At 41.5% G+C, this 26,360-nt stretch overlaps 1 protein-coding gene across 6 annotated transcripts in view; it reads right to left on the minus strand.

Moving 5' to 3' along the window:
• Nucleotides 1-26,360, minus strand: part of BICD2 (BICD cargo adaptor 2) — a 119,364-nt gene that overhangs the window by 11,485 nt on the left and 81,519 nt on the right. For all 6 annotated transcript variants that reach the window (XM_414332.7, XM_046900172.1, XM_046900173.1 and 3 more), the window contains 5 exons: nucleotides 22,144-22,356; nucleotides 10,023-10,175; nucleotides 7,240-7,692; nucleotides 5,037-6,056; nucleotides 3,849-4,000 (listed from right to left, as the gene is read on the minus strand). In XM_414332.7, coding sequence (XP_414332.4) covers nucleotides 3,849-4,000; nucleotides 5,037-6,056; nucleotides 7,240-7,692; nucleotides 10,023-10,175; nucleotides 22,144-22,356 — 1,991 coding nt within the window. The remainder of the gene's footprint in view (nucleotides 1-3,848; nucleotides 4,001-5,036; nucleotides 6,057-7,239; nucleotides 7,693-10,022; nucleotides 10,176-22,143; nucleotides 22,357-26,360) is intronic.

Consider the following 26,360-nt stretch of genomic DNA (forward strand, 5'->3'; position numbering starts at 1 on the left):
AGTTTATTCATTTGAAAAACTCTCCATTAATGAAGAGCAGCTAGTTTCTTGTAGCCGTAGCTTTGCTTCTTCACCACATTCACTAGCTTGCAATTTTCATCTCACATTACATACTGTCACTCTTTCCAGTACATTCTAACATTTGCCACTTGTTCCTCATTTCTGACTTGTTGCCAAGCTTGTCTCTCCCTTTATTTACTGTTTAAGAAACAGTGGGGCATGGGGATAGCCATTAGTTACATCTGGGCACATTTGTTCTCTGCTTGTAAAAGCCTTGGGCTTCTGCAGGATTTCTCAGCGTCTTATCTTTATTTCAGAAGAATGAGAAATGCCTGCTCTCTTATTGTCCTTGCTTGTTCTCAGCCTCTGGAAAAGGAACAGAAAATGTGAACAGCAAGCTGCAGAATCCTGTCCTTTTGCAGAGGGGTGAAGATCACAGAATCATAGGGGTTGGAAGTCCAACCTCCCTGCTAAAGCGGGTTCCCTGAGTAGGTTCAGTCAGAGCTCTCCTTTACTATCAAGGAACAGATCTAGGAACTTCAACAAGGACTCAGCCACTGCCCTCAGATGTTTACTGTACATTCTCATTAATCGTTCCTGGGAAGTGACAGTCTCTGTCTGTTGACTTTAGAGGCAGCCTTGACAACTCACTTTGGTACAACCTAGTTTTTATGTGATTAATAGTACTGAGATGAATCTCACCCTTACAGAGATCAGAAGGACAGCCAGAAACCACAGTCATTTATTTTGTATGACAAGTTTTACAAAACATTACTTTGGGAAATACTCTTTCAAACAGCTGCTTCAGAAAACAGGTGAAGTGCAGTAACCAGGTGGCATCCATCAAAGAGAAAGAAGTACCTATTCATACCTTGTAATGAAGCTGAAGGCTGCACCCTAATGAACCTTCACACCCTAATGAACATGCATTACACCTTCCTGTTCATTTATATTTTCCACCACTGAAGATGCCTGTTGATTAAGAAAATGTGGACTTCAACAGCACAGCTACTGAATGCACTTCCCATAGTACATTGTGCATATCTTGATTTATTCCTTTGTGTGACAACTTAATTTTAGGCTTCCGGTGTTGTCTAGAATGCCCCAACAGTCTCTCAATAGCTCCTTTAATGCTGGAAGCTATTAATCTGTGTTTTGCAAGCCCTCCTTTGTCTCCAGCCTCAGGTCTTACTGCATTTTCATTACTTATTAAAAATAGCTGGCAGTATTGTCACATTAGTAGGATTACTCTAGTTTAAAAAGGAAATTAGGTCAGTTATTCTACTCATGCCCGATCTTCGACTCACATGTATTGTTACAATTCTCTTGCGTCCTACAAAATGGTTGGTTTCCTGTGGAAAATACAGATGTCTGCAGCTGTCTGCTTCATCCCACAGTCAAACATAAAACACTGAAATGAGTATGGTGGGATAAGGGACCCACCACTTGTTCCTGTCAGCAGAGATGAGTAACCTCTTGGCCAGAGCAGGAATGAGACTGACAGTGCTTAATAGGTGCTCCATTAGCTGTTCACGGTGGCAGAGAAATAAATTGTGCTGTTAATACCTTAGATTTTAGGTGTTCTTTAAATATCAACTTCAAAAACTGTTTTGGAGTCATCTTCACCCAAGCATTTAGGAATACCCCTTCCCTACCTTACCTGAAATGAAGACTTATATGAAACAGCCGCTGCAGAGAAATGCACACAGCGAACCATCAGGCTATTAAACCTCCCTGACCAGAGGTCAAGGAGGAAAGGAGTGACAGTGCCCTATGCAGCAGTAAGTCTTGAGAGCTACTGAAACAACAGGCACAGAGCAAGCAAGAAGCAATTCCTCACTCTCTCTGCAACAGGCTAGAGGCAGAGTACAAAGGCCCAGCTGCAGTGAGCAGCAACACAAGTGCTCACAAGATGAAAGGTCAGTGGAAGAGGTCTCCACTCATTCCATCCTCAGCTTTTTGAGTCCTGCTTTGCTCTTGGCCCTTCATTGCTTTCACTACAGTTACTATATTGAACAGAAGTTCAGAAATGCTAACTGTTCATTTAGGCAGGGGAGTCGGCTGTGCATTCCCAGACAGTGCCCATTCCTGCCTTTAATCACACACAGCTCCCAGCAAGAACTCCGGCACTGAGCTCTTCAGTCTCTTCCTTTAACAAGAACTTCTATTCTGCCTTCCTGATGCCATGGAACCCTTTCCAGTAAAAGGACAAAATTGACCTCTAGATGACAGCACACCAAAACAAAGCAGGGAAAGAATGGTTCCTCTGCTATTTCTCTGATGATTCTTCCTCTCCAAACCACATTCACACTAACCCACTGAGGCAGCAGAATTAACACGTAGGAAAACACAGGCAGCTAGCTGTCTGCATCTAGGAAAAATAACTGAAAGCCAGTAGTGTATTTTTTCCTTTCCTCTCAGCTTCAAGCTATCTACAGCTAACAGAGACTGCAATTTCTGCATATTAGATCACATTCCAGAAAAGGAGAGCAGGACAAATGCATGCTGTGCAGGGCTTTGCTTTCTCCAGCATAATGAGGTGCCACAACTCCATCTTCAGCTTCCTTAGTTTACATTTCGCCTTTCCATGCTTACTCATACACAAAGATATTGCTGAGAAAGACTGAATCACCAGGAAGCCTGTGGTCACTCAAGGGACATTCTTGCTGCTGCAGAACCACCTCCACAAAAAAAAAAAGATACAGAAAGGCCTCAGGAATGGTTACAAACATCCTTGTGATTCCTCACTGTCGTCCTTTTGAGCAGACGATAGAAAGAAAACCTTTTATGTTTAAAAACATGCACGCACACACACACACACACACACACACACACACACTCTAAGAGATTGCAGAGAACCACAAAGCATACAGCACGTTCAGACTGTTCCATTCCTTTTGGTCACCTTAAAAGCAAGTGTCTAGGTTAATTCACCAGCAGCCTTTATAGTCTCTCTTTCCTCCATCTCCTTCAGGCAGTGTTGTTATATACAGGCACAGGAATATTGTTAGGGATGTTCCTGTGAACATCACCAAGCTGGGACAGACAACTTTTAGATGAAGCTTTTTCTTTACTTCTCATTGTTTTTTTGTTGTTTTCTTTTTGTTTGTTTGCTTTGGTTTGGTTCCCAGGATTATCTGCACACAGGAGGTAACTGCACATTCCTTAGCTGTGAAGCAGAGCTGGATTCTGTAATAAGTTTGCTACTTCAATGTTTCTCAGAAAGAAACATGTCAATTTTTAAAGAAATCAATGGCAGTAGCAGTAAGCAACACAAATCAAAATGCATCTCACTTGTACAGCACACGATGTGTCAGCAAGTATGTTTTGTCTGCTAACACCACAAAGCACAACTAAGGAGCAGAAGCAAGTTCTGACGACCCTGTTGAGTTCACAGCAGTAAATGAAATGAGAGATGCCAACTGCAGAGCAGACAACATAACGATATACATTTGTGTTTGCCAACATCTTTGTTTGTTTTTCTTGATTGCTCCAGGTCAAGCAGAGTGATATCTTCAATGAATAAGCAGCACTTATTTGGCATTGATAACTGTCAGTCCTCGGCTTGAAGGACTTCAAGAACCAGGGATAATGGTCAATAGGGCCAATAACTGAAATTACTGAAATAACCCCACATCAAATTCCTGTTTTGTAGCAGCATACTATAATCCTAGCATTTTCCTTGTCAATAAGAACACATTGCAGACAAACACTGTAAGCAACAAATGTGGAAAAGGGCACCCAGCCACTTACTGCATGGGCAGCCTTGCTGCTTGTGGCAGGATGCTCAGCTGTTCCCCCACACAAGCAAGGAACGACATACTTTGCAGAGTTCAGATATTCTTTACCTTGTAGCAAACATTGCTCTCAGGGAAGAAAAGGTAGCAGCATCTTCTTTCAAAGCCTTCAGCTCGTTTCGCAGCTTCATCATCGTCTCCGTAACCATAGCCTTCTCATTTTCATACTTGCTTTTTAAGTTGGCAAGGGCTACCTCTGCAGTCTATTATTTACCAAGAACAGAAACGTAGCAGTTAATGGAACACTTCACCAAGTGGTCGGCTAAGAGACTTCTAATTGCTATTCACACAATTAAACATTTACTTAGTACTGAGATGTTAAACTTCTGGTCATCTTCTCCTAAACAGATTAAATAAAATTTCATCTTTGAGCACTGGAGACAGATGGGACATGGGAGGGGCTGCTACTCCCACCAACATGTAGCAGCATCTAGGAAGTTATGGAGCATACGTTTAGTAATGCCTAGCTCTAACTACTGAAATAAAAGTAGGCATTACGTACTTCAACGCAAAGAACAAAAACGTCTAGCAGGTCTATATTTATACACGTTCATCCATAACTTGCACTTAGAGCATTTTGCTCATCTTACATGCTGGGATAACTTTATGTTAAAATACAGTAAAAAAGCAAACTGACAGTACATATATATCATATATTTTCCTTACACGATGCTATACTTGTATTACTTTAGAGGACACAACGAAGCATGTGCCAGTGCCTTAGCAGTAGTTATTTTCACTGCTGCCCTGCAAATACGTATGGCACAGTCCAACCACCAAAGACTGATTTCACCTTTCAACCTTGTTATTTTTACCACATTCCTGTACCACATGCTCACCTTGGAAAACTTTATTTTACTTTGCAATTGGAGAGAGGACATAAGCTTAAGAACTCTAAAATTCTTTCAAATAGAGAATAAGTTCTTTCTTCATTTTATGTTTCTTACATTAAACATAATCTGATACGATTCAGATTAGGTAGCTTTAATCTGTATCCGAATAAAAATTCTCATGAGTATGTGACAGCCAAAAGCCAGTTACAGCTCCAGTGCTCAGCTTCACAGTAGTGCAGCTGCATATCTCTCCTGAAACAGCCTGTCTCTTCTAGCCTGCTTCCCTACAGGTATCAGGAAGAAAAGCTCCGCTGAGTTTAAGAAACAGCAGTAATGTCCTCAAAGATAAGTTCTGCTGTATTTATGACCCGAGACTACAACCATCACATCTGTAAGACCCACTGACCTGTTTGTTGGCCTTGAGCACAGTTCTCAGAGTTGCTATCTGCTCTCTCTTGGTGCTCAGCAAGGACTTCAACTTCAGGATTTCTTCCATGAGAGCTTCCTTGTCTTTGTCCACCACTGGCCCAAGTTCTTGAGTGGCAACACGCTGCCTGGACAACTCAGTTGTTCTGTCCACAGCAGCTTGCAGGTGTTTGATCTGATCACGGATTATAGCTATCAAGTTGTAAATGTTCATCGGTTCCTTCCGAGGATCTGACACGGGAGATGGCAGAGATGACACTGGAGATGGGCTGCTGTCACCGCTTCCGTTCTCTGCCTTTCCTAGATCAATGGTTAACAGCCCTTTAGAAAGAAGAATAGGAGATCTCCTTCCCTTGGCCTCTGGACTACTGCGTCCTCCTTTGCCTTCCTTGTAGTAATCCAGCATCACTCTGTTTGGAGTTTCATTGTTGCACATGCAGACATGGTGGTATAAATTGGCCAGCTCCTCACTGAAGGTGACTAGTTCATCTTGGGCCACACTGAGACTGCCCTGTGTTTCTCCAGCAACATCACTGACTTTCTTCAGCTCCTTTTCCAGTCTGGCCACCTGCTCTCTATCATGCCTACTGGATTTTTCTAACGAGGCAATCTTTTCTGTGAGAGCTTGGCTCTCGGTCTCATATCTGCTCTTCTCTTCCTCATACTTAGACTCACATTCTTTGTATTTGGCCTTAAGATTTTTAAGTTCTTCTTTTAGGTCAGTAATCTCTGCCACAGCCACTTTGTATTTGCACTCCAGGATCTCTGGTCCATTGATGTCAACTTCATAATAATCTCCATCTTCATGGCTGTCTCGGTCCTTCTCGTTGTCCAGGGCAGACTGACGCTCCTTGCTGACCTGGAGCTTCTTCATTGCGTTCAGATTTTCAGTAAGTCTGCCAACTTTCTCATGCTGCTCTGAGAGGGCCCCCCGGGTGTTTTCCAGCTGTTTCTGAGATTCCTGTAGCGTTGTTAACAAATTCACCTTTTCTCTTTCCATCTGAAACACATGAACAGAGACAACCACTATAGGAAACTATTTCACTTCAGTGGCTTTATTGTAAGAGACAGCAACTTAGGCCGAGGTCCACACGGTTATAGAAAACCAAAAAGGAAACAATAACAGGGAACTATTCCAAGCTGTGTCTCTCCCCAGCTATCTTATTTCCACTCTAAAATGGGCATTTTCTTTGTAAAAATATCCTCTCAGCAGAAGATAAGTTAAAAATTGCTGTTATAATACAAATTTTCATGTAAATATAAGACAACGAGCAGTTAGACAAGAGTGGGAGCTCGGAGTTCCATTAAAATATTTTCTAAATTGGCCTATGTGAAAGTTATCACAAACATAGGACAGCCCAGAATGCAAAGCCTCTGAAATATGAAAGGTTTGAAGATTCTCCTCAGAAAGTTCTCATTTTGAAAGAAATCCATTTTTCCACAATGCTTTTTTTTTTTTTCCTAAGGGCTCTTTAAATATATATATACAAAATGACCTTAAAACTTTTCTCAGCAACATAAATATGTACTTTGTTTCATGCTCTGTAACCTCCCAAAAGAACATACATAACACAGAAATGCTTGGCACCAATTAAAAACCTGTAATTTTAGAAATAATTACAGCAAACAGTTACGGTTGTACAAAACTCCCTTTGATGAAGGTGACTGGAATAGCTATCCATTTTTTAACAAAATACTTATACTATTAAGTTTCTTGCTACAAGTGACATAGAGGACACAGCATATATTGCATGCTAACATTCCTCCAAACAAAACATGACCAAATTTAGTTTCTTTGAATAATAATTTAAAAATATCAGAATATAGATTTTATGCTGCCACACATTTAACATCCTCAAATTCTAAAGCATACGTGTCCAACCAGCTAGTTTTATGGTTTTGTTGTCCTCTTCTACTCTAACCAAAAATACATCAAAAAAGAGATTTTGTCACTTATATACATGAATTATATTATGGATTTTATATGCAGCTCAAAACAACACCCAGTGTGGCCCAGGCAAGCCAAAAGCTCGGACAGCTGTGTTCTAATGCAACCAGAGATTTCAGAAATACAGTTCATACTGTAAGGTGTCCACCTCAAATGTTGAGAAGATTGAAATTCCAATCTGAACAAACACCAGCATTTATTTGTAAGAACACAGTTGTTTAGAGAACATGTTTACCTGCACAAGCTGTTGTTTCAGCTTCTGGATTTCAGAAATGTTTAATTCACTGAGAAGATCTGAAACCAGACTTGGGGCTGGGGGGAAGCCTTCATTTTTCTTGGGGGTTGATGTATTGTTCTTGCCATTGCTGTGTTTGCTGAGGCAATTTTGGTCAAATCCATTCATGATTTCATCATTATTGGGCTCTGTGGCTTCATCGCTGAACTTCAGACCATCCAAAGAGATGTTCAGGTGACTGTTGTACATGGAGTCATTGATGTTCATATAGTGAGACAGCTCCTTACGAAGGTTGTTCTTCTGCTCTCGCTCTGTCTTCAGCGTCTCCAAGGCCTCTTCGAGCTGACGTTCAGAGATCTCCTTCAGCCGGATGGCATCTTCCAGCTGGCTGTTGAGAAATTCTGTTTCCTCCTCAAGTCTTTTGATTTCATGTTTCAGACCTTCGAACTCCACCTGAAAATTCACAAACAGGGGAAAAAAAACTGCTAATGAAAATGTCTGCTTGCAAAGCACCAATGCACATTACTTCTGAATGTTTGATTTCACTGAATGTGGTGATAAGGAAATAATTCTTTCTCTGAAGCCTTGTTGCTGCACTATAACTGTAATCACTGCCTGCTTACCTTCACAGACACCACAGAATAAAATTTCTAAGCAAACTGTCAACTGAATTGATCAGCTCCAACTTAATTAAGATAGCTGGAAGATTCAGTGTGTGATACAGAGGGCATCACAAAACAGGCTTTCCCTAGCACATTACACAAACTTTTCTCATGTCTGATTAACAGATTCCCTGATCAGCCGTCCCACAAATTTTGTCTCCACATTTCTGAAACAGAGCCTCGCAAAGCTATGCTTCCAATTCTCTCCTGCATTGCTCTCAATATACGTCAACGGGTTTAACACTGGTGGGATGCACCTAGCAGTCAAACTCTGCCTTTATACACTCAAAATACGTTCTGTTATTCCTGCCACCATTGTTTCATCAGCACATCATTGAGAGGGCTACAACTAAGGCAGTTAAGTGACATTATGGGATGCAGTAAGTTTTTACCTGTAAGACTGCTGTTTTTTTAAACCTCTCTTGCACTGAAATTACGAACACAAACATAGGTGTAAGCTTTCAAATCCCTTGAAAAAAAAAGATTAAAGGATATCCTTCCTTACCTTGAACAAAGAAAACATGCTAAATTATACGACCACTTTTTGCTAGCTATAAGAGGAACTTCAGGTGCCAATATGCACAACTGCTGAAACACACAATTTAAAAAACAGGATCCAGTTGTACTAATTCACTCTGGCAACTTAAGCCTGGGAAAACTTTATGGATTCTTCTAGTTATGCCAGTGAAATTATTAAAGCTTAATTAAATTCATCAAGTAGGATAATGACAAGGTATAAAATGAAATAATGCACTGCCATGTAAAAAATCAGCTCTAGGTTCTAAATATGCCCGCTGAGCTCAAATATCTAAGATTGAAGAATATTTTCAAAGGTTCCAGAATAGTACCTGGAATACTACCAAAAAGTAGTCAGTAATTACTAGCAACTGACAAGATAGCATCTGAGGTTACATTTGGCTCAACCCAGAAAGACAGCATTCTTGAATATCATCATTTTAGAATGTGAACACAGAGCTGGGAACTTTCATCTGCTTCTCCTAAATGGATGAATGAGACAAAAATAGTAAAAATTAAAAGTAACCAGCTGATAGACCAGAATTTACCAGATCACTATCTCTTCTAGCCTTCATGTAGAGCATAATTGCTCCTTCATCCCTACCACACGATGTCAAGGCACCCCGGTCAGCTTAATTAGACCAAGTATATGGCAGGTGAGAACAGGCACAACCTGGAACCTTCTTCTGGGCACAGTGAGGTCAAAGAGGTAAACACTGACAAAGGTTCACATGGAAATAAGTGAAGTACACTCAACCTCATTTGGTGGAGCAGCTTTCAATCAGAACACAGGAGGAGAATTAATAAAGAAAACAAAAGCAAACCTAACAACTTTTACTAAGTGCTCACCACAACAGATTGTATTAAAACCACAGCTGACCTCAAAATCTTTTCATTTCAGGAACATTATACCATTTTCTCAACTGAACATTGAATTTTGCTTAAACAACGGGATGAGCAGGGACCTGAAGCATAAAAATAGAAAGTGAATCAGGACAAAGACCATGCTTAATTTAATTATCTTCAGGAATGATAACTCAGGGAAATTCCCGAGTTGTTCCAAAACTGCAGTTTTCTTTTCCAAGATCATGAAGATAACCCAGCTGCAACTCTTCAGATAAGGTCTGATAGAACAGAGTAACTGTATCTGTAGTTCACGTTTAAGGAAAGCAGTCAGAAGAGAAGAACAGAACTGGTCAGGTAATGCAAGCACTAAGCAGCAATATAAATATATGTTCAGAAATACATCCAGTTACGGACATGGTAGAGGAGAACGGATAGTAAGTACTGAAAGAAAAGTGCAGAGAAAAGATAGAACCAAGTAACAAAACACAGCTGGAAAAGCTCTACATCCATCAAAGGGAAAGAAGGCCATGGAAGGACTCGGAGCTCAAAATAAACACTGCCTCACAACTGTGCAGAAACAGCCAGAAAAGGCTTCAACATTTTTGGAACTCTTTGTACTGAAGTTTTTGAGTTTATAGTCTCAAAAATAATATACATATGGAAAAGAAGGGTCTGCTCAAACAAGGAGATGGAGCCGGGCTGTGACACAGGAATTAACCAGTGCTATGAGAGCGATGCTCACTATTTTGAAACACTTGCCTGGTTTTGCTTCAGGACAGACACTTGTTTCTGGAGACAGATGTTTTCTTCTTCAAGCTCAGTGTAGTCTTGCAGCAAACGGGCTTCTCGGAATTTATATTCCTTAATATCATCTCGCAGGCGGGCCCTCTGGATCTCCACATTCTGATTGGCCTGGAAAAGCAAACCACAAAGTGAGGGTGATATGGTCTGCCACAATAACATTTCAAATGTTCATTTTTCTTTACATACACTAATCAATTAGATTCTATTCAAACAGAAACTCTTCCTTCAGTCAGTGAAATTACAGAAAACCCAGTCACAGTAGCTAGATTTTGTTTTCTTACCTCTCTTAGAAATTCTCACTCCACCTTTGACTCAAAAGCCAACAAGCATGCAGGTAAATTAGCATTCATACCTATGTTGTCTCATTGACCGTAAGCAACAGACGAAATTTTGCCAGATTGGAAGTCAACGCCTGCCTCCATCAACGCTTAAATGAGAAGGGGTTTTCACAAGAGAAGGAGATTCAGGTAACTCCAGACAACTCAATTATTTAGGTTACAGTCCACATAAATTCAGATTCCTTTAGTATTCTCTATATTGTTACAAACAAGAAAGTCAGCAATAGTACCTACACAAATGGATAAATCAAGGTCCAAGTCCCCTTGTGAGTGTGCTGCAGGAACACACAGAAATAACAGAGCAAAGGTATCAATAGGAACTGACAGAGAACTATAAGATAAAGGAAATGTTTGTGGTGGGAGCATATGCCAAGACTTGAATCTGGCACGTTCTGAACACAACCTCAGAACCACCTGCAACTGTAAGACAAATTAATTTGTAGTTGCCTCTCATGTCAGATAGACATTAGACTATATAAACTTGCCTGCTTATTTTTTAGCAATGAAGAAAAGAGCACTAATTCCCAGCACACTGAGAAGCAAAAATAAACATTAATCACTGAAAGGAGACACTACAGTACAATAATGCAAGTGAAGGTCTGCCAAGCGTGCACCACATTTCTCTACTGATTCTCAACCACAGCAGTGTATAATCCAGATAGTTCATCCAATACAGATATTTTTTCCCTTTGAGGTTAGAGAATGTTACTGCAAAACCAAGCCCAAGCTAAGACTGATCCTGTGACCCCACCTGGAAGCTTCCTGGCAGATTCACGCAGCTTCTAGCAAAAAAAAAAAAGAAAAATAAAAAGCTGGAGTCTAATGAAACCTTAACTGCACAGCAAGTTCAGAACCAAAGCTGCAGAATTATTTACCAGGTTAAACATTCCTGAAGTTTCCAAGTTTCTGTGAGCTGGTATTGGCTCTATCTTTGCACAAACTCAGAGCTACAGCAAACCACACCGTGGCAGCTGAAGGCTACAGACTGACATGAATTCATGTCCTAAATTCCTCTTTGAGAGCTGAGACCTCTCACCTTTGGCAGAAAGAGCCTCAAGCCCGATAATCCCAACTGTTTAACTATTAAGATTGCAAAAGGCCCTCACATCAGTCCCAGTTTCACACAAATTAGGAGCTCTTCTCTGTAATTCTTCCCATTCCTGAGCAAGGGAAATACAGTGGCAGACCTCCCACAGAGCTTCTCTCCCCAACCACCATTCAGGTTGCTTTGCTTCTGTTTGTCCATGGATGACCTAATCTTTGCAGAGGTCAATGCCTGGAAAAATTATTGAAGGCATTCTTGTTTGGATAAAGAAGGGTTTCTGTCCAATCCTGTCTGTTTAATTCAGAGCAGCACTAAGAGCTCATTATTTAATGTGAAAGTATTGTTGTGCTCTGTCTAGCACACGAAAAAAAAAAATCACTCTGTTTCAATGCATACAGGAAGGGCAGATTTAAAAATAGCCCCCTTGTTTCCTGAGCAGAGAAGGAGGATATAACCAAGATTTACTGCCTGTTTAGCTCACTGTACCTTCACTTTGCTCTTAGCATCTTCTTGTCAGATAAACATGCATGCTTGCAGGCTGCACGGTTAAATCAGTGCAAGGCCATTTGGTCAGTAATGTGAAATAGCAAGATTTCCTTTTAAACAGATTTTTATATTACCCATACACCAAGCAGTATTCATGTATTTAAAGACAGACACGTGTACATTGCACATGTTCTCACAAGTGCTGTGTTATATTCTTCAAGCACACAAAAAAGGTGAGAAGACCTAGAGATGAGTTTAAACCAGAACCCTTCTGTGATTACAGCATTTCTTGTTGCTGCAGTGTCTTGGTGGATCCCTCCTTCCTCCTGTGCCCCAAACAACACAGGTTAGGAGAGAAGAGGGAGCTGGAAGACAAGGGCATGCCTGGCTAGGCTCTTGGATATACAAAAAGTCACATCTCCACCTTAAGCAATTAATACAGCATTTACAAAGTACCACTATCACTATGTGGATGCTGATGGCCATAAAACTCTGCCAGGAAAGTTAAGATGCTCTCAGAAGTGTTTTACAACACAAATATGTTCAAAAAAGATATTGCAAAAGACAGACCACAACCAGTATAGAAAGTCACTGTTTGCATCAGTAGAACTGCATGTTTTCAAGAATCTATAGAAAATGTTTTTGCTGTCTTGTTTATGGGAGCCCACTGGAAAAAGAACAGATATTAGGCTAAATGTGTAGTTGAGACTCCTCTGCTCTTTTGTTACAATTCATAAGGTGACATGGAATATCTGCTAAAAAGCCGCTAAGCTTCATAGGCCTTGGTGCTAGTGCTGACAGAGGCTGATGCAAACAGGGAAAGGAAAGAGGAAGGCAGAGCACTGCGGTCACTCAGAAGCAGAGCAGTGTTTCATGTGTTTTCAAAAGTGAAGCCAAGCTTTAATCTCATTTCATAAAGAAAAAATTACTAAACCAAGAAAAGCCTCGAGAGAGATGACTCATATTCCACTCAAAGCCTCACTTCCCAGGTGCCTCTCAGGAATATCATTTCACTTTGGGAACTGGAATAAAAAAACCCTGCAGTGGTAGCTGCAGACTAAAGTACCCAAGAAGCTCCAAGCCCATCAGGACACCACTTGTCCCCCTCAGTGCTCTCACAGGAATTTGAACTATGAACAGAGGCTGCTGAGGCAGCTCTGCCCGGCCACATATCTCAGAAGCACGACACAATCCTCCTAAATACAGACTGGGAACATGTGTGTTGGCTTTCTGGGTTGTTCTGCAACTCATGGTAAGAGAGCTTACAACAGATGGATAAACAGATAGATCTTCCCTCTTTTGAGGTTTACCCACGCTTGGGCCGGTTGTGCCAGCCTTATGCATTAGGAGCTGCTTCAGTGAGTGAATCTGACCTGAATCCCCCTTCCAAGGGGAAGTAGCTGGTCTTTGTTTTATTTGGGCTAGGAGAGAGGCTCTGAAGAGCTCTAATTCACATGAGACATGCTGAATCTGTCCAAGCACAAACAGGCTGAACTCTATGAAAAATATCCTGCAGGAAACAAAAATCATGAGTGTTAAGAAAGAATAGATGGAATAGGTGTAATTCACAACACATTTACCCTCCCATGGAAAGCAGAGAAATACAGGACAGTAGCTGTCTAGCACACCACTCTCTGAAGTGGTAATGGAAGACACGCAGCTATATTGAAACTCCAGTAGCAAAAATGCACAAGTACAAAACTTGTCCTCTCATAACATCCCCATGATGAAGCATCTTAGCATGGGCATGTCTGAGACTTTCTTTAGCCGTGATTAGTAGGGTGGTGCCCCAGCACTAATGCACTTAGCTCAAGATTTATTCATTTTTCTGCAAATCATTAAACAAAGTTTTGCGAAGTTGTGACACTAAGGATGGGTTTATTGTAACACCAAAGAAATGCACTGCTATGGAACTTCTTTTCTGCACAATGTTAGAGAAACCTGAGTTTAGTCTGTTACCACAGTGTATCCTGGGGCAGTTTGACTCTCCTAGAGCTACTCAGTTAGCACCCAGCCTTGCTGCAGCATGCATGTCCTGTTACTTAGCATGCAGTTTGCTACCAACCTGTTCAAAGCACTGCATACACTCCAAGCCCTGCCCAGCTGGGTAACAGGAGGGTTAATGTCTGCGGCTGGTGGCCCAGGGCACCTCAGCTCTGGGCCCCAGCTCAGCATGGGAACCTGGCTGGAAAACACTGGCCCAAAGTTAATGATAGCATTATGAATGGTGCTGTGTAACATTATTATTACAGGCTCCCCCTTCTTGCACCGGACTGCTTGCTAAGAGCAGTTAAACTCCAGCTGCTTTTCAAATCTCACATCTAAATGCTTGGCAGCATTCCATGTCCTTCACTGCCACGAAGAACACGCTTAACCCTTTGGAGGCCAGCTAACAGTCTGGGGAGCTGTCATCTCCACCCTGCAGAAGGGCCAGTGAGGCTTAGCCAAGCTCTGAGGAAGAGCTGGAAAGCACGGACACCCAGAGCAGGCCCACAGCTCGACACAGGAGCCCTGGCGGTGTGAGGAGCCGGTGCAGAAGCCACTGTGACACTGACACGGGCCCAGGACCCCTCACTGGGCCCTGTGGAATCTCTTACTCCTCAGCCAGTTCTAACGCGGCTTAGCATTTTCATAATCCACTTCTACCTAGTGATAACTTTATTGCTTGTCTCCTCGATCAAGTTATTTCTGCTTTCAGATTCCAGCCTTCTGTTAATCATGATAATCAGTAGCCAAAACACCCCCTCTTCAATGGCACTGAGGGGCTGCTCCATGCTATGCGCTGTGCCACTCACATCTACAGCACACCAGTGCTAAGCCAGCCTTGTCAGAAATGTCCACCGACCACATACTTTCAATAATCCAAAGCAGTCCAAAATCCAAAATCCAAGGTCTGTAGGAGGCTTCTTTATGTTCTTGCTCATGACTCTTATTCCAGTACTAAAGGCCTGCTTTAGAGTTTCCATTAACTGTTCCCAACAGTGACGCTCTATCGGGCAGATTCATACCAGCACGCTGCAGCATCATGCCAGAAGTCTATGAGACTGGATTCCACAGATCTGTCACACTTGAAAGAATTCACAATTAAAATAACATTAACAAAATGTTGAAGTTAATTCAGCTGTCAAAAAACTAGAGGATCCCTACCGTCTTAATTTGGCCATAGTTAATTTATATGTAAAGTATGAGATAAAACCGTTGGCTACATCTGTACTCCCATATTAGTGGCCTACTTTCACAGTGCCACACCTCCTGGATGTGCAAAGTGCTTACTTCACACTACCTTATCCCACTGAGATACAATCACCTCAAAGCTACTAGCTCAGAGCTCCACCACTGCCTCAAGCAGTTTTAATGAAGTAAATCCCAAAGGAGTTATTAATCTAAATTAATGATACCACTTTATAAGCAGCAAAGGTAATACGAAAGATTTTGCTCACGTGTGGATTATGGAAGTGGTACTCCTTTACACAAAACACAACAAAATAAAGGAAGATGTGGTAATATTATAGAATACCTGTAGAGGCCTTAAGGATGTTGTGTGAAGTATATGGGTTACCACTTGCTCTTGGAAGCGGCAGCCCTGTCCCTGCTCTCTGGGGCAGTCAGAAGCACTCAAGCATTCAACAGTGTTAGGGAGCCGTGCCACTGATGGATACAGTAAGCTTTATACTGCAATTCCGGATAAAAGCCTTTTCTTAACCCTTCTTTTTCCTGTGCAGCATGGACCATTCTAATGGCACAGTATCACCGGGCTTTGGTCATGGTTGTCACCTGGCCTCAGGATCGCTCAGCATTCCCAGATCAAAGTGTCCAGGCACAAGGACTACACACATGTCTATAGTGCATTTTTTTTATTATTTTTTTTCTTTTGTTGTTGTTGTTTTGTTTTGTTTTTTCACCATGGTCAGAACTTCCGGCAAGGGAAGGACCAGATGAACACAGACAAAAGCAAGGATGACATTGAGGGACATCAGCATACACACAACCTTTGCTGCTGCTGCATTGCAGCCTGCATTTTTATTTCCAGGTGATGAACTGTGAGGTAGCAGCGGCAGGACACAGGCAGCCCAGATATTCTTCCAGCAGCCTTGTTTACCACTTAGCAAGGCAGACTTCAATAGCATTCAGATGACTTAATACAATTACTTCACATGACTAAATTTTGAAGTCTCCTTCCCTTTTCACAGTTGAACTTCAAACAGCGTGTCACAGCTAGCTTGTATTTTACAGAAATAAACAGATGTGTGGACACAGCAACTGGATCTTCAAACAATGAATAAATGCTGTTTCCAGAGATTTCTTTCATCCCTCTCAGCTGTTATCTTAACAGCTACAGGAGGCGTCAAAAAGCCCAAAGCAGGTTGGTTACTCTGAAGGTATTTAAGCCACAGCAGTCTCCTCCTTGCAGGACACACTTTGGATGGACCAGCAGAATATAACGTGTTTTATCCCTGTAATTGGCAAGACGCTGTTTGGCCTATAACCAACTCACAAACTCTGGCACTCTGTGCCAGTTATACGGTCACTGACCTATAATCAACCTTTGACCACATAAGAGTGATACACTACCCTCTTTCTACAGAAAGGACTATTTTCCTCATAAGTGTTTTGATAAATCACACTAAAACTATACTGCATAAAAATCTACAGGTATGTTAACTGTGAGAGTCCCTTTGCCACGAAGAAAGCTCTGTTCTTTGACCCCTCCCATGAGAGCTTTTGTCAACTTAAATGGCTGAGATCAAATAGCTTTTTCAGAATAACCACCAGAATATACTGTCATAATACACAAAAAGTGCACATTTCCATTCTTCTTTACTAGATTCTCCACTTAAAGGCAAAATACCATGACAGCAGAAGTGGTGGCATCCCATTCTTAGAAGCAGATGTCTGTGCCTGTGTTGACGCTGCCAATTTTATTGCTAGTAACTCATAAACTGACCCAACAAATACCACTCCTGAAGCTACTGTCTGTTTTCACATTGGCCACATAACTACAACAGTATGATCTTCCTCAGCTATTCTCAAAAACTAGATCCAAACCACTAATTTAACATGTTGAAATTGGTCTTTTTTTTTTTTCAGTTCCTGCAGCTGTGATAACGGAAATCCAAGGATAGCTCTCCTGCTTCCAGACCTAAGCCACCCCACACACAGAAGCAGCTTGGATTTCAGTGCCTGGGACTCCTCAGTAGCTGGTAGCTCAGTTCAGTATTTCCCCTTCAGACTTGGCTACATCAGAAACAGCTCAGATCGGTACGAGTCTGACACACAGAGGGCAGGCAGCTTTGAGTCAAGGCCAATGCTAACTGCCCCGTGTTTCTCTTGCTTGCTCTTTCAGAACAGCAGAAAACAGCTCCCTGCAGGCACAAAAGCTAACAAGTCGTAGGGGTTAATGAGGTAGCTACACTTACCAGTGAAATAGAAGAAGAGAAAATTAGTTGATGCTGCTTAAAAACCTGTCCCCCCTTTATCTGCAAATGACCTACTGGGCACAGATGGGGAGCTGAGAGGTACATGTGATGCATCACCATCCTAAGCTTATTTCACCTAAGAAAAGGTCAAAAAGGCACACCAGTAAAGTATATCCAAACTAAACTTGAAAACCAAAACACAAGGTAAAAAAGGAACAGATACATTTGTCAGGGCAGCAGGAGTACAGCATGCTATTTGTGATGCTGCAGGCACTCCCTGCTCAGCGCCTTGTGCTTCTGCCTGAACCACGTTCTCTCACAAGCCATGTTCTTAAAACCAACTGTACGTGACTTATAAATCCCGGACTCAATTCATCAGCTGCAAAACTACCAGATGAAACCAAGGATGTTTTTTTTTTTCCCCCCCGAGCACACTACAGTACTGTTTTGAGGTACAGAGTACTAAGAGCTCTTTCCTTTTTATCAAAAAAAGCCAATCTGACCCAAACAAATCTTGCTTGGAAATACTGCCAAAGGTCACCTACTTTAATGGAAGCAGTGCCATGGAAGCACAGGCAAAACAAAGCAACCTCCCTGCTTCTGCATCCTAAAATTATGCTGCCATCAAACCCCAGCGGAAATTTTCACTCTCCATGGAAAAAAGAACAAGCTTCTTTAATTAATGTTTTGTAAAGCAACTTCAAGCCATTGTTTCACTGATTAGAGCACTTCCAGCTACTCCTTTAATTGTGCTTATTGATTTTTGATCTGTTAGGAGATTACAGCTGTGTACACCAGACATTTTCCCTCCACTGCTGCTGGCCCGAAGCCTGGGACAAACCCAAAGTCATAATGAAGGTCATGAGGAGCCACGACAGCAGAGAAGGGCTCAGCCTGCTATTACTGCAGCACTGATGGGCACGGAGCAATTTAATTATAATACAACAATGAGGAGATCCCCGGCAAGCCTGCTTCCAGGTTAATTCCCAAACAATAGACTATGCTGGAATCTTAACTGCCAGTTGAAACTGAAAAGCATATCTACACAGTTATGTAGTGTCAGAAGAACAAGAACTTGTGTTAACGTTTCTTTAAAGCTTGAAATTGGAAGATATACAGTGCTCAAAAGGAGCCTTCCAACTCCTGATTTTCAGCATCAATTCATTTCGGAGTCTCTGGGCAGCAGCCATTACAGCAAGAGAAACACTGCTGTTAACATCCTTCTGCTGAATATATCAGTGGGCAACAACAATAGCAGAATCACCAGCAGATGCCTCCTTGAATACGTGCAAAGCACATCAACTAGATTTTCACAATTCCTTCTTTGGAATGGATTTTTATTCTGTTTCAAACAGATAAAAATGACACACATAACTACTTTTTTTGTAAAAAAACACTAAATTCTCATAATTATTTTTTAATAAAAGAGGAATCTGTCAGTATAAAAATCAACATCAATGAAAATCAAAAGGTGGGAAGAGAACAGCTGCCACCTGAAGCCACACGCAGTGTGCTGGGCCAACACACAGCAGCGTGCTGCTCTCATGCTGCTAGCACTGCACTGACCTCCCTGCACGGGACAAGACAGGCAATGGCTGTGCCCACTTGCTCAGACACCTGCCCGGGCTCCAGCCATGGAAAAAAAGAGGATGGAGAAAAACACAAAACAAACAAATAGAAAAAAATCACACTGTGACCCTTTGAATTCTTTCAGTACGTTAAAGGATAAGAAATCCAGTCCTGCACACTACATTTCATGCATTTAAGCTGCTCCAAGGAAGCATCACCGCTTTGCTTTTAGAAATGGAGCTTTACCTATTTGCAAACAGCTACTTTTACACTTGGAGCATGCTTAGCTGATTTCCAGCTACACGTCTCACATCAGAGTGAACCCTTTGGGTATGTTTTAGCATTATTTAAATGTGCATCTGTATTTATAGTTCTAAAAAACAGTAACAAATCAAAGAATGTCATCTATACGTATATTATTTAGAGCATTATATGTGGGCTCTGAAGGGACCTAAAACTCACAGTTGGGAAGTCAGCTGCAAGAGGGAGGCAGTCCCATGTGCATAACAGGGACAGAGAACTGCATTGCCTAGATTATCCTTCAGTTTGACACACATCTTCTTGTTAATGACTAATCGGGAAAATACAGCATATAATGCAAGAAAATGAAAGACAAGTAAAATTCTTCAATGTCAATTTCAGAAAAATAGTTTGTTTTATATCCTTGAAGGAATAAAATCCCACATATGTTACTGAGAACTCGTATTTTTTTTAAAGATGCTATTTAGTGCATTGACATTACTTGTCACATCAGCTATTTTTCATAACTAACGCAGACAAACACACAAAAAATGTATTTCCTTCTTCAGTTTACATAATCACAACACATTTGCTTCTCTGGGAAAGAACTGCTCATTTATTTTTCATCTTCTGCATACTTGGGCATGGCTGCCTCATGATTTAACAACCAAATCAGTCAGCTATGAAATCTTTTTTGGTGCCACTAAAATACAGGAGGCATGAAAGATCCAGGAGGCATGGCAATTAGCAATTGCTCAGAAGCAATTACTCCTTCCAGAGACTCTTCCAGGCCACAGGAGCTGCTGAGCTAGCTAATAACAGCAGTAGAACTCATCATCTGTAACCACCCTGCTGACCTGTCTCAACAGATCACTCACCAGAAAGTGTCAAAACCACTTGTGTCTGCTCCAGCAATTCCAGGTGCACCACACGTCACCCCAAAGCCAACTTGCTTTATTGAGAGTGTTCTGAGTAGACCTGAGAGGAATGACAGTATCCCAAACGTACTTCCAAAGGATAGATCCATCTATAAATAATCTCTACAACAAGATGGAGAAGAGCCACAGTTTTTCTTTCCTGTGTCGTCAGAAAAACTGAAGGAAGGGATTTCCACTCTATCTCTGTGGTATAAAACAGTAGGTCATATTCCACTTTTAGCCCAGCACTTTCTTACTGTTAGAATCAATCACAGTGCTGATCATCATCACCCATCTATATTCAAGTAACTAAACAGATCTTTCCCAACTCAGCAGAAGAAAGCTTAAAAAGTGTGTAATGTGTGAGCACACGAGGCTGAGCGGGTGAGGTGGAAGGACAAAGCACAAGAATGAACACTAAAAACAGCTCATCCAAGGGCTGTGTAAAGGAAAACACAGTTCCAAGCAGATATGTCTGAGTAGCTGAAACAATACAGTATCCAGAAGGAAAAATCACCTCCAACTGCAGTGACTCACCAAGCTAGACCAAAATCTGCTGATCAGCAATGCTCAGAGCAGCACTCCGTATCCATTACGGACGTAACACCACCTCTGGGATGAGAAGCTTTTAAGCTCTTCATGGAAGTTAGGACATAAAGACATGAGTTGTGTGTGCCTGCAGCAACTGGTTGCTTGCCTAAACAGAGCACGTGGATTGATTCCAGTTCTATTATCCCACAGCCAGGACCCACAAAATTAAAGTAGATCTAGACTGGCTTGTTTGAAGAACTATGATGCTCCACCTCCAGATCCCCAGCCCCCAGTCTACTTCTCTGTTGCATTCCAATTACAACTGAAACCCCCCAAACCCCACAAGAGTAACCTACACTTTCCAGAAGGACTCAGCATAAGACTCTTCATTTCCTCATGAATTTCACTACCAAATATTATCCACGTATTTGTAACTATCCTCTAAAGAAGTAAAATCACTTTTAATTTTCAATTTCACCATGTGAAATACATCAAGATTAAGATGTGGGCTCTTAGATAACTTTCTCTTCTGGCAGAAAAACCTACAACTGATTGTCCCAGAGCCAGGAGACACTAGCACAAAGTGCTTCAAAGGAAGGTGCAAAGAAATCTGAAGAGTAATAACTGTGGATTTTTTACCACATGCATTTGTGGTTTACAGTCTGTGTAACTCTTACTCATTCTACATTTAAGCAATGATGTGAGCTCTTAAAACAATCTTTTCCTCTATCAGTACCACTGGTAGTCCTGTTGAGCTATAGATTTCATAAGCAATTACGTTGTTCAATCAACATCTCAGTTATTATTTCTCATCAGAAACAGGCAATGTAAATCCTAAAGCAATAAAAAGTGAACGATACCTTGCAAAAATAAATTAATCACCCTGTGAAAAAGTAAAAAACAATTTTCATGAGGGAAAACACAATATAAAACTTTACTATTACTCCTGTGGAGTTCAGCATCATGTTATGCTTCCACATCCTTCTAAGTTAAGTGGAAAAGCAATGGACAGAAGAAGCTATGCCCCAAATATTTTTCTACAAGAAATTCTGTATGGAGAGCTGGGCAAAAAAAGCACATGCCAAGTTTCTCTGTGCTTGGCCTACACAGGTTCCTCTAGCTTCTAAGGCAGTAGCTCTCTGATTGAGGGTACCAGTGCACAGAATGCACAGTACTACGGTGGCCAGGACACATAGCCACATTACTGCCAAATGACCTGGAACACCATCCAGAGCTTCTTGCAGAACAAGGAGTTATCTGAACGAGGCAAAGGGAATTTGTACTGGCTCAGAACCGCTGTGGCTGTGACAAGCTGGCTCAGTGGATAGCACCAGAAATCTGGATTTACCATATTGCTGAATTAATGGCTTTGGCCGAAATTGATGCCTTGCTGAAATCTCAGGGGAGGCAATTCATTTTGTCACTGTGAAGCAGGTATTGATCAACTCAACAATCTTCCTCATTTCGCTTAGACAGCATAAGAAAACACAATCACAATACCAACTGTGGTGCACATTTTTCACCTTCACTTACCTCTTTCAGTTCCTGTGCAACAGAATTAAGGCGTTCATTTTCGGACTGGGTGTTGGCAAGGACATTTCTGAGCTGCTTCAATTCTGTCTGCAGCTCCATAACCTTCTTCATGTAGTACTCTTCCTTGGTAGCCGATTCCTGAATCAAGGTCTCCTCTCTGCTCTCTCCATCTGCTGCTACCTTCTTGTGATTTGTATGGGCCTGCCCAAAAGCCTAGGACAGTAAGAAAAGTCTTCTGTTAGTAAAACTAGAACTTTGCATAAATTGTTTCCTCTTTAAATAGCTGGAACTATTTACCCCATGCTTCTCTCATATAAGACAATGCAACTTTTTCCCTACACTCTGCTCTTCTAGGATTAGACACTTAAATGCTATCAAGTGGCTAACACAGAGCTCTGGAAAGAAACGTGCAACACCCAAACAATAGTTTGTGATGCACAGGACTCTCACTTAAGTAGAGCTTCACAAAATTCTTGTAGGAGAGAACAACCATTTATAGAGGTTAAGTCTGAGGTTAAAGTATTACAGTGGTGAGATAATCAAAAACTTCTGTATGTGTGTATTCTGTATAGTTGGGTCAGACTCACTTCTACAAAGATAACCACTGACAACAGTCTGTTCCTTTCCACAGGCAGGGAGCACATCTACTCTATGTGAAGCAGCTACAGCAAAGAAACCTACCACCATCCTCAGTTGTTCACCACTGGAGATGACCACCCCCTCAAACCTGCTAACACACTGATTTCAGTCAGCAGTGAGCCAGGCTAGCAGACTGCTGCGTAACCAGGTTAAGCTAACCTGGGTCAGCCTGGATGAAGTAGGTCAGTGTGTGCTCACTGCGCTCAGAGCTTTTATCCCTAGCACTGTGCCAGGGAAGGGACTTAGAGGCGGGTCAGAGATCTAACATCTTCAGAAAGGCATACATTCTTTCAGATATGACTTGTTTTGTGTGTGTGTGTTTGGTTTGTTTGTGGTTTTGGTGTCTTTTTTTTTTTTTTTTAAACCTGCTTGATTCTTGGGATTCATTTTGTTTGAAACTCTACCAGGCAATGCTCCACCAGCACTGAACACACAAACAAGCAGCTTGTACAGATGGACACCCCGTCCACTGGGCTGCAGCATTTAAGAACTGCCATCAGTGGCTTTCACTAATAAATGTTATAAAGCAAAGAGTTTAACATTTCAAGTACATATATACATGTAACAGTTTGCCTGGCAGACAGATCAAAGTCAATGAGACTAATGAACGATATCTTAATGCTGCAGCACACATGTGTACCACAAGCCAACCCAAGATGCATATGGAGCCTTCAGGCATCACAGTGTTTTTCAGGATGCTGCTGATACAGGAGGTTTTCACGGCCACCATTAACACTGGGCATTAAGCCGAGTCAAGGACAGATCAGCATCTCCTAAAACTACTTGTTAATCATGCGTTACATTTTCAGTTAATCATATTTTGCTAGCTCTTCAGAAATACGCTGAGAACACACCTAAAAAATCTGCTTTGAACAGAAGCAGATTTCAGCACTTCATCACTTCCATGTATTAGACCAGATGCATTAATGGTAATTACTGAATAGTCCAAAGCTGAATCAGATGATCGAGCAAGCACGCTGGCTGTGCCTACAGTTAGAGACACCTATACACTGCTCCTATCAGACAGAATTTTATTTCAGGTAAGCAAATCAGAGAAACAGGAGACAAATACCCACTGAAGAAATTGTATAGTCAGATTCACTGAGATGACCCAGGGGAAATTAAAAAGCGTCACATTTCAGACAGAAAGTAAAGCACCATCTGTGCAAGCCCTTGTCAAATGAGTTTCAGCAAAGCAGCTTAAAAGCCTAATACCTAAGATCTCCATAAATGTTAAAGGGATAGCAGAAACATGCAAGCTCCTCTTCAAACACACTATCAATTTCCCATAAAGAATTAATGTTCATTTTCTATAGACATACACTTATTTCAAATCTATGAGACAGAGAAAGGGACTCTGAGCATCCATTTGCCTGATGAAGCGGCATCATTTTCTTGTGGGTGGAGAGCCACAGCAGAGCACTGGCACGTTCAGGGTACTCAGAGGCACATCTGATCAGCCAGACGGCACAGACTCTGAGCGTGATTCCATCAAGTAACTTTGCAATTCCTCTAAAGACAAATTCTTGAGAATAATGACTAATTTACTCTTACAACTTTTGATGCAGATCCTAAGCCTTGGTCTCTCTAACAGCTGAAGAGGATTTCATCATTATGCAGAAGCCACTGCTGCCAGTGACTATTTGAACACAGAAACTGGTGTGGCAGATGAGATTTTTATTTAATCCAATATCCTGTCTCCTATAAAGGCTCGTTCCAGATGCTTCAGAAAAAGGTGCAAGAAACCCTGTAAGCTCACAGAGTTGCGGATTGCCTTAAGCCTTGAAGCAGAAGGTTTAATGGAAGTTTGCTGTAACTATTAACACTAAGTTATGTTTGTAAAACATGTCTTTATGCATTGTTGGTTCCTAACATCCTACAGCAGTAAGCTCTGTATATTAAATCATACTCTAACAAGGCAGGGTTTTTTTTGTCATTGACAAGTTTGTCATGTTGCAGTAAAAGACAACATCTTTTTGTATTGGGACCTGAGGGTACGTTGTTCTTCTACAATGCTTCCATCTATTCCCCAGTGAAGCGGAGGTGAAGTTCAGTGAGCTATCATAACTTTCATGTTTAAGAGATTTTCCATGCTGGTTGGACTCCCATTTTAGAAAGCGCCTTTTGTTATGGCTTGTCCTGAATGAGAAGACTACCTGAACCAAGTGGGAACTGCTGATGCCAACTTGCTTTGACCAACTGCAGAAATATGCCCAGCCAGTGACCGCTGTGGCAATGCTGCAATGTATGAGACAGAAATATCAAATTCAGGCAGAAGGCTCAAGGATCACCCCTGCCAAAGGATGTCAGTACTCTTTGAGGGCCGCCGTTATTCCTACACAAGGTAGTTATTTGCTGTCATGCAGGAAGGAAGCCTGTACTGTCAAGTTACACAAGTTCGCAGGCACCTTTGTTACAGCTGTGGCCAGCAGAGCAGGCAGCCTGGAACAACTCCATCTGAGTAGATTTATAAAGGAACAATTCAAAACCGCCACCCTCTTAACCACGCTTCATTATCTTTCCTGTATGTACTTCGACACAACCCAACACATTCACGTTACCAGCCATTTTCATAATTGTAACAGCCTGTGCGGAACAGGAAATTTAACCTTAGCAAAATTGTCCAAAATTACAAGGCAATGCAATTACCTCCCATGGCTACAGTCCAGGTCTGTTTAAAATCGAGTTATTAAAAGGCAAACTGACTTAACACGAAGCCTATAAACCTTCACATACCCAGAGGTCCTGCATCTGCCCAGCTCCTTTTGCTTTGTTTTAGGATGACAGAAAACAAAGAAATACAGTTCATGTCTCTTTACCAGACTTTTGTAAGCCCTCTCCAACCAGAGAGAAATACCCCTCACTTCACAACCACGCCTTATTTGTGTCATTGCTTTTTGGCTGTACAGACATTTGTCAATGACTGTCTTGAAGGATGAAGTACAGGAGAAGTAACATTACACTAAAAACCTCTGCTGAACACCTGAAGAACTCACTGAGGATTGCAGCCATTGCCATTGAGCCAGACTGATGTGCTTGTTTCAGAAAAACAAGATCAGATATCCCATCATTTTTATTGTTCTGCTGCTCTCTTTTGTATATGTTTTAATAAAGAGCATTAAAAAAAATGAGTTTTGTTGCTTTAAATACATTAAGTATAGCCTATGTTGAATGAGAGCTGCTCCAAAAGTAATGCCTCCTATTTTCTGATGTCGATGGGATGGCAGTAGAGATTGAACCTTCCCACCAATACACTGCTACATCTTATTGCTGTGGAAGAGATGGCAGCAGAGCAGCAGTCTGACAGAATGGTGTCTGACATGGAAGTGCAGATGAAGCAGAGAGGTGTCACTAAGTTCCTCCATGCAGAAAAAAATGGCACTCACTGACATGTGTTGATGCTTACTGAATGTTTGTAGAGAGCAGACAACAGATGTGAGCACAGGACTGATAACAGTGACAGTGGGTCACCTCCTTCGGTACAGATTTTTACAAGCATGGCATGCAGGCTCTTATTCATTGCTGGCAAAAATGCACAGCTATGGGTGTTAACTGTGTGAAAAAATAGTGTTTTGTAG

Source organism: Gallus gallus, chromosome 12, assembly GCF_016699485.2.
Source record: "Gallus gallus isolate bGalGal1 chromosome 12, bGalGal1.mat.broiler.GRCg7b, whole genome shotgun sequence".
In the NCBI taxonomy this organism is placed as follows: Eukaryota; Metazoa; Chordata; class Aves; order Galliformes; family Phasianidae; genus Gallus; species Gallus gallus.